We start from the raw sequence: 8,328 nt of genomic DNA on the forward strand, positions 1-8,328 counted from the left end.
TTGTTTCTCTTGCTCTAAACAGAGGCCACTGACTCTGGGATGGGGTCCCAGGATGGGAAAGGCTCAAACCTCATGCAATGACAGGTCCCCACTGCCAAGAGCTGAAGCCCCAAGGTACCTCCTCAACACCAGGCACACAGGAAATTTGGGGACCCAGTGCTTAGTGACCACATGGATGTTGCAACGTGACAGTATTTAATTACCTCCATTATCAGATGATTAAACAACTATATTCCACCCTTTGGGCTACCATCCTAAAGTCCATGCAAAGCTTGCTAGGCAGCATCCAGACATCCCATTGTGTCCAGCTGGGACCAGCAGCCATCCCACCACTCATGGTCCTTAAGGGCTCTGACAGTGCCTTGCTGGAAGGAGTCAGTGACCATCAGGAGAGGAAAAAACACAAGCTGTCTGAAACATGGGCAAGCCACCTCCAAAATTGTTTCCTGCTGGTCTGAACCCTTTGGAAAGTCCCTGTCAAGGAAGCTGCCAAACCCAAAGAAGATGCACCATGTGGCCCAGGACAAACTGGGTGCTGTTTGCTGCCCCAGCTGCTCCTGCATGGGCAGCTAAGACAAGATCTAAAACGGATCTGGGTTCTGACTTCCATTCTCCTGGCACACAAAATCTCCCCACTGCATGGAGCCCGCCTGCTTCAGGGCACCAAAGGGTTTAGCATCTGCTTAAAGTTATTAATTGTTTTCATTGTAAGTGCCTGATGATGTCTTTTAAATAGAAATGGGAGGGAATTAGTCTTCTCCCCCTTCCTGTTTCCCACCCTGCTCTCCTTCCTTTCTCTTTCCTTTCCTCCATTTCCTTTCCTCCATTTCTTCCTTTTGTCCTTCCCCTCTTCCTCCCTAAAAATTTACTAATTTCTTCCTTATTCCATTGCCCAAACCCCTACTCGGTCACAGGCAGCAGCAGACAAGGAGAAACTCCACAATAAGGGCAAATCCAACAGTAAAACTGGAATGGAATGACAGCCATTAACCTGGTACCAGGAAGGACAGTAAAACTGCAGCATGGCAGCAGCCAGCAGGCCTCAACTCGTAACTTTTCTTTCTGATTAAAGCACACTGGTCACAGATTAACTTCATTTGCTCAATATTTTACTGTGTCACCTGCACTGGAAGGCAGGGGGAAGAGGAAGAGGGGTGGGCACAATTGGGGACTCGGGATCTGCAGCTTGGCTGCAGCTCTGCAGCCTTTGGCAGGTGCCAAGGACATGGACACTCAATCCAAGGTGATGGACATGCCTCCAGTAGTTGCCCCCTACCATAAAGTGCTCATGCCAAAGGTCTCTGCCCACCTGGGCAGCGTCCCAGCCTGGCATCCCAGGGCTCACCCGTGGCCACAGAAGGAGTCAGTGTCAGAGCTGGGGGTGCTCTGGGCTTCCCAAACATGCAGCACAGGCACGATGATGGACACAGCCACTGCTATAACCAAGGCAAGAACACTGTCTTGTTTCAGTAGATACAAAGCCCCAGGAGCTTTGGGGAAGCCACATCCCTTGGTAGATTGATCCATTTCTTTCAGTGGCATTAGAAAATGGGATGGAAGTGAAAATAAATTCCTGGCCATACCCCCTCCAGCATCTCTACATCTCTACATCCCCCACTGGGTGTATCCCTTGCCCCTTGCAGAGCACAGGATGTGCCTGCCTGGCGCCAGCTGCACTCCCAGACCCATTCATGCACCACAGAGGGTGCAAACACCTCTACAGGACCCTGATGGATTTTAATTCATTAATTCCATGCTTGAGTTCTTCTCACTCTCCCCACCACCTGTCCTGTTCACTCTTCCAGAGCAGGGATTGCAGAGGATGTATCTGCCCTCATGCTGGGAGATGGAGACTCAGGACAAGGATGACCCAGTCACAGATATACTTTTCCCAGGATTTCTGACAGCTCCCCCGCAGAAATGAAACAGTATCGAGAAACATCCTTATGGGGAATCCCCACAGGCCTCAGCTTCCCTTTGATGCTCCCAGGTAAAGAACAACAGCTGGGTACCCGACAGGCCCTCCACTCCATCTCGCCTCACCAGCTAGACTATTTTAATCTCCCTGAAATAAATCACTTTTTAATTACAACTGGCCTGCAACCACCAAAATATAAAAGGCTTTGGGGCTTTACAGCACACCAGCGACGGTTCCTGTGAACTGCAATGCCTTTCCATCCCCAGCAGCTCCATTTGCACCAGCCTGATGTCTCCCTGTGCCATGGGGAAGGCTCGTTGCTCCCTTCCAGCCTTTCATACGCCCTTGCACAAGGTAAAAATGTGAGGGCAAGGGGAGACTGGGTCTGTTGTGAGGAAGTGGGGGCTCAGTATAACCAGGGTCGAGCGCTCACACCTGGCTGTACCCACTCCTCCTCCTCTAACTGCTGCTTTCACCCTGTTTCAGATTTCAGGGGGGATTTTGTTTTAATTAAAAAAAAAAAAATCTCAGGCCATCTCTGAGATCTTTTTAGCAGCAGGTAAACTGGAACAGCTGGTACCTGCAGCAGAGGGCACCCTGGCACGGGCACCAGCCCTCCTCAGCATGCACTGCCTCCCCAGCCTCTATCCTAAATCACAACACAACAAACAGGCTGTTCATTAGGCGCTGTTTAATTAAGCAATATGGATCCTGCCTCGATATTTACAATCCCACTTGCCCTGATTTATTGGAGAGAGCCCCGTTTTTAAAGACGGCGACTGTAAAGTTTAATACCGCTTGACTTAACTGCGAGTTTCATTTACGGCCGCGGGCCGAGGCGCGGCAGCCTGGGCTGGGAGCCGCCGGGCCATTAAATCAGAGCTAACTGCGCGTGCAGGGAGATGACTAGCTTCGTTACAACTGCTTCGGCGGCTAATTACCCCGAGCTGCATTGCCACACTTAAGTCAATTTGCTGCCGCTTTCCCAGGACCCTGGAGAATAAGCGGGGAAGTTGGGAATTCGGTGCGCACGCACTTGTTGCAATGGCCAGGACTGAGATCGGGGTGGTGGGGGAGACCAAACAGGCTCTGCTTGTCCCAGGACGAGAGAAATCAGTTTGCAAAAGGCCAGATGCCCAGCTGGGCAGCCCCGCTGCCCTGGTGGGGGATGCTGTGTACAGTGATGGCTCCATGCTCAAGCCACCTGCTCCTCCCCGGAGCCTCGGAGGTCAGGTAAGGGTCAGTTTGTGGGCTCTGGTATGAGGCAATCAGGCAGAAGGATAGGACCAGCATGTAGGAGGGCATTCAGCATCACAGCCAGTGGCTCTGAGCTCACACGAGCCAGGAGGCTCGTCCTGTCTGTCCCAGCCCCATGGACATGGATGGGGGAGCAACGCACGGATGGGGCACAGGGAACACAGCCCTCTGCAGGAACTGTTGTCTTGGACATAGGAGGAGAGCATTTCTCTCCTTGCAAGGTATTTATAGCCCCCAGGAGCTCACTCTCAGATTTGACAGGGAGAGGGGGTCTCATTAGAGAATGAAAATGGCTCATTAGTGACAAATGAAAACTATTCGTGAAGACCTGAGGGTAGACAGTGCTTGGTATCTTCCCACACCAGCTGTGGTGGCATCACTGCCCATCGCCTACCCCTGTACAGTCCCTTTCAGCCCCTGTACAGGGGCTTTCCTGGAGGAGAGTACAGACAGAGGTGAATAGAACATCCCTCAGCTCCGCCCAGGGACCAGCTGCCACTGTCCCATACCATGGGTGGGCACAGGGAAGGGGGCAGCAGCATCAGGAGGAGAGCTGGACTCACTGGCAGCACCCAGGTCAGTGATGAACCAGTCCCTGGCTGCATCCCAGTAGTAGGCAGCATGAGGGCAGCAGCCCCAGCCAGAGAGGATGAAGGGGAACAGCTCCAGCGCTGAGCATCTCAGCCAGCAGCCTCCACACAGCAAGTTTGCCAGGACTCAGCCCTCTCCCAGGAGCTGGCTGAGCCTCGGACTACATCCATTTCTCCTCCCCGTTTCCTACTCCTCCACAAGCCTGCAGCACTCAGAGACAGACTCAGAGCTCCCCCCAGGGAGGAAGAGGAGGCAGCGCAGGGACGGGGACAGGAGCAAGAGGCATTGGGCTAACAGCACATCATCCCATGAACCCCCAGTGTTACCTCCCACCAGCAGCTGGGGGTCTTCACCAGAGACCCCAAACCTCCCAGCTAGGGCTGAGAGCCACGAGAGCACAGGTAGAGGCACTTTGCTTCCAGGTTTTATTGTCCAGGGGGGTTGTGCCCCTCCACGGGGCAGAAGAACTTCAGTCCCACCAGTGAGACTGGACTGGTAATGAGGGCAAGCCCTTTTGTGGTGATAGGAGCGTGCCATGGGGGCAGAAGACAGAGCCTGGGATGGTGAAAGAGACAAGGAAAAACATCACCTACATGAGGATGCCACGGGATTAGGCCCTGAGTCCCCAAACCGGCAAAACCAGTCCCAAAAACCAGCCAAGCCGTGACAAGGTTCAGGAGAATCTGGGAGCTCAGAAGGTTCGCAACTGACGTGAATTCTCAGCTCTCACCACTCCCAGCTGACTCCTGGCCTTACTGAGCACACCAAATGATACAAACTTAAACATCTACTGTTACCATAGCACTATCAAACCCACCACTAAACCACGTCCCTAAGCACCACATCTACACATTTTTTTAATACTTCCAGGAACAGTGATTCCACCACTTCCCTGGGCACTCTTTCAGCGAAGAAATATTCCCCAATATCCAACCTAAACCTCACCTAGCGCAACCTAAGGCTGTTCCCTTTTGTCCTATCATTAGTTATCTGGGAGAAAAGACCAACCCCCACCTGGCTATGACCTCCTTTCAGGTAGTGGTGGAGAGCAGTAAGATCCCCCCCCCTCACACTCACATCCAAGGGCTGGATGCTCTGCTGCTTCCCATCACACCTCCTCAGCCCTCTTCTTGTAGTGCACCTCGGGGAGGCTCCTCAGGCGCTCGGCTGCCTGCAGGGCACAGCACAAGGGACAGCCATGGGCTGTCACACCCTGGCACACAACCCCCTGGTTCCCCCAGTCCCCCTGGGCTGCACTCACCTGCTCCGGGGTGAGGTCCCTCTGTGCCTGTGCCAGCATCTCGTATCCCACCATGAACTTGCGGACGGTGGCAGAGCGCAGCAGTGGCGGGTAGTAGTGGGCATGGAGCTGCCAGTGCCTGCAGTCCTCCTCCAGGTAGGGGCCTGTGGGGGCTCCTGCCAGGCATAGAGGCGCCGTGTGAGCCGCAGGGAGGGGACAGGGATGCGGAGGAGAGGATTGTGGAGCCACACCACTCACCATGCCAGCCCATGGAGTAGGGGAAGGAGACTTCGAAGAGGTTGTCGTACTTGATGAGCAGCCTCTGCATGATGGAGGCCAGGTCTGCAGAAAAGTGAAGTGATTCACACCCCGAGCTGGCCAGCAGCTTGCCAGGTATGCAGTGGGGTCACCCGCAGCACCTCTCCCTGGGTGGACACGAGTGACAGGCAGGAGGGATGCACTTGGTAATTCCTGCCCCTCCCCACTCATGCAGGGAGCCCAAGCAATGCAGCAGGAGAAGCCCCCCACAAAAGCAGGGAACAGCCTGTGCTTCATCACCCCAAAAGGACACCAGCAGTGCTGGTTGTGCCCAAACAACTAGCTCTCATCCTAACAAAAAGGGATGCCATTCCCCTCCTCAGGTAAGCCTGGCAGCCCCCACCCCAAGGACATAAGCCTTCCACCACCAGCACAGCTGCCCCCTAACAAAGGTCAAGCCCAAAGGACATGGGATGGGGTACAACAAGGCTCAGAGCCACTTACTGTCCCTCTCGCTGTCACTGAGGTCCTGCAGGCGGCAGACGTGGCGGCGGGGCAGCAGCAGGGTCTGGTACGGCCAGGTAGCCCAGTATGGCACCACAACCAGCCCCTTGCCTCATCCCCCCCCCCCAGCCGTTCCTGCAGGGCACAGAATCACGGAATCAACTAGGCTGGAAAAGACCTTTGAGATCATCAAGTCCGATCTATGACCTAACATCACCTTATCAACTAAACCATGGCACTGAGTGCCACATCCAGTCTTTTTGACTCCACCACCTCCTGGGCAGTCCACTCCAATGCCCAATCACTCTTTCAGTGAAGTTTTCCTAATGTCCAGCCTAAACTTCCCCTGGTGCAGCTTATGACTGTGTCCTCTTGTCCTGTCCCTGGTTGCCTAGGAGAGACCAACCCCCACCTGACTACAACCTCCTTTCAGGGAGTTGTGGAGAGTGACATGGTCTCCCCTGAGCCTCCTTTTTTCCAGGTTAAACACCCTCAGCTCCCTCAGCTGCTCTTCATAGGGCTTGAGTCCCAAATCCTTCACCAGCCTTGCTGCCCTTCTCCAGATGCATTCGAGCACCTCAACATCCTTCCTAAATTGGGGGCCCAATACTGGACACAGTATTTAAGGTGCGGCTTCACCAGTGCCAAGTACAAGGGAAGAATTACTTCCCTGGTCCTGCTGGCTACACTATTCCACTATTCCTGATACAGGCCAGGATGCCATTGGCCTTCTTGGCCCCCTGGGCACACTGCTGGTTCATGTCCAGTCGGCCGTGGACCAGCACCCCCAAGCCCCTTTCTGCCCGGCCGCTGTCCAGCCACTCTGTCCCCAGGCTGTAGCACTGCAGGGGGCTCTTACACGAAGCACCCTTACACGAAGCACTTGATGGGGACATAAACAGTCCCAATGCCCCAGGGCACTGCTGGGCACTCCCAGGGCCCAGCTCCTGGGGGCTGGGGAGCCCACCCTGGCACACAACCAGCTCCCAGGGAGGGGATACGGACGACATCCACGCCTTCACCTTTCGGCGAGCCTCCTGCTCAGCATACTCCAGCAGCATGGGCACGCCGTGCTGGCTCAGGTGCTGGCGCTGGGTCCGGTCCTCCAGGCGCGCCTCGTTCGGGAGGAAGCTGCTGGCCCACACCTGGGAGGGACATTGGGACACAGGACTAAGGTACCCCTCACTTGCAGGGGCACCCCTAGTCACGCTGCCCATCTGCCGGTCCCTGCTGCCACCAGGTGGAGAGTCTTGCATGTGGCAGCGACAAGGGACAGTCCCCAGAAGGGGAGGGGACAGGACACACACAGGGGTATTACTCATTGCAAAAAGCTTCTGGACCAGGGCAGGGGGGTTGCCGTTCACATCTGCCCTCGGGGTTTATTGTAGGGTCACCACAGGGACTTGTAGTTTAGCCAGGTCACAGGTGGGACAGCCTCACCTGGCAGTGGGGGTGCGGGTTGGAGCAGCCCATCATCGCTCCCTTGTTCTCGAAGATCTGTGAGAGAAGGAAGAGGTGCAGCCAGCAGGTCCAAACCATAGGGCCCCCACTACAGGCCGTCTTGGTGTCCCCGGCACAGCAGGGAAGCAACTCACAGGAGAACAGAGCCTCACAGCCGCATGGAAACGCTCAGCAGGGCACAAAGCAGGGACAGGAGACCCACACACAACTAAGATGGTCCTAATGCCAGGTGCTGCCAGAGTACCCAGCGCTGGCCTCCCATCTTCACCCACGAAAGAGCAGCCCCCACCAGCCCCACACCTGCACCCAGGGGTAGGAAGCACCCAGCTCGGTCGCCAGCTCTGCCCACGCATCGACGACAGCCCGGATCTCTGGCAGGGACATGAGGGGCAGCGTCAGGTCCGACCAGGGGTGGAAGCACATCACCTTGCTGTGGAGGAAACACGCATAGCTGTGACTACGGGTGTCTCGAGACCCTCAAGGCCTTGCTGAGTGCAGTGGGACAAGACCCCCAGAATGACCCCACCTGAGCAGGTGTGTACAGAATAGGTACTACATGAGGGGACCAGTCCCAGTCCAGCACCATTTCACAGGTTTTCAACAAATTGTGTCCCAAACCCGCTGGAGCCATGGAAGTACTTACCACACGCCCCGGGCTGGGGCAGCTTGAAACAAGGGGTGATCACTGTCATCTGGGGAAGGACAGAGAGTGGGCAGGGAGAAGGTGCTGGGCCAGCACCCAAGCCTCTCCAGGCCACCCTGCAGCAGCCCCAGGATCCAAGTCTGGGGGTCCCCAGCAGCTTGCTCTGCTCCCCAAAGTTACCAGGCTCTGGAGCATCAGGCTGAAGTGCAGGGAAGTCATTTGGGAAGACGAAAGTACCCTCATACTGGGGGTTCACCTGCCGGGGTGAGAGACGGGATGAGTGTAGGAGGGGGTGGCAGGGAGAGCCCGGGCCCCTGTGTCCCTGGTGGTACCTCGCCGTTGGCCCGGGTGGCTCCGGGGCAGAGGGGGTTGTCGGGGTCCCAGCGGGGCACATCCTCGGGGGGCGGCTTCTCCAGCTGGCCCCGCCAAGGCCGCTTCCCCCCGCGGGGCCGCGCC

At 56.0% G+C, this 8,328-nt stretch overlaps 1 protein-coding gene across 1 annotated transcript; it reads right to left on the minus strand.

Moving 5' to 3' along the window:
- Positions 1 to 2,594: 2,594 nt before the first annotated feature.
- Positions 2,595 to 8,321, minus strand: GALT (galactose-1-phosphate uridylyltransferase; the record flags this gene model as incomplete). The annotated part of the gene is made up of 11 exons (XM_017746565.1): positions 2,595 to 4,321; positions 4,844 to 4,937; positions 5,028 to 5,182; positions 5,265 to 5,348; positions 5,769 to 5,880; positions 6,770 to 6,913; positions 7,209 to 7,265; positions 7,530 to 7,659; positions 7,873 to 7,921; positions 8,053 to 8,128; positions 8,205 to 8,321. Coding segments are annotated over 10 exons (987 nt in total), but the record flags the coding sequence as incomplete, so codon positions are not given.
- Between the last annotated feature and the right edge of the window lie 7 nt (positions 8,322 to 8,328).

The sequence above is a fragment of the Corvus brachyrhynchos genome, unplaced genomic scaffold, assembly GCF_000691975.1.
Source record: "Corvus brachyrhynchos isolate BGI_N302 unplaced genomic scaffold, ASM69197v1 scaffold139, whole genome shotgun sequence".
Classification (NCBI taxonomy): Eukaryota; Metazoa; Chordata; class Aves; order Passeriformes; family Corvidae; genus Corvus; species Corvus brachyrhynchos.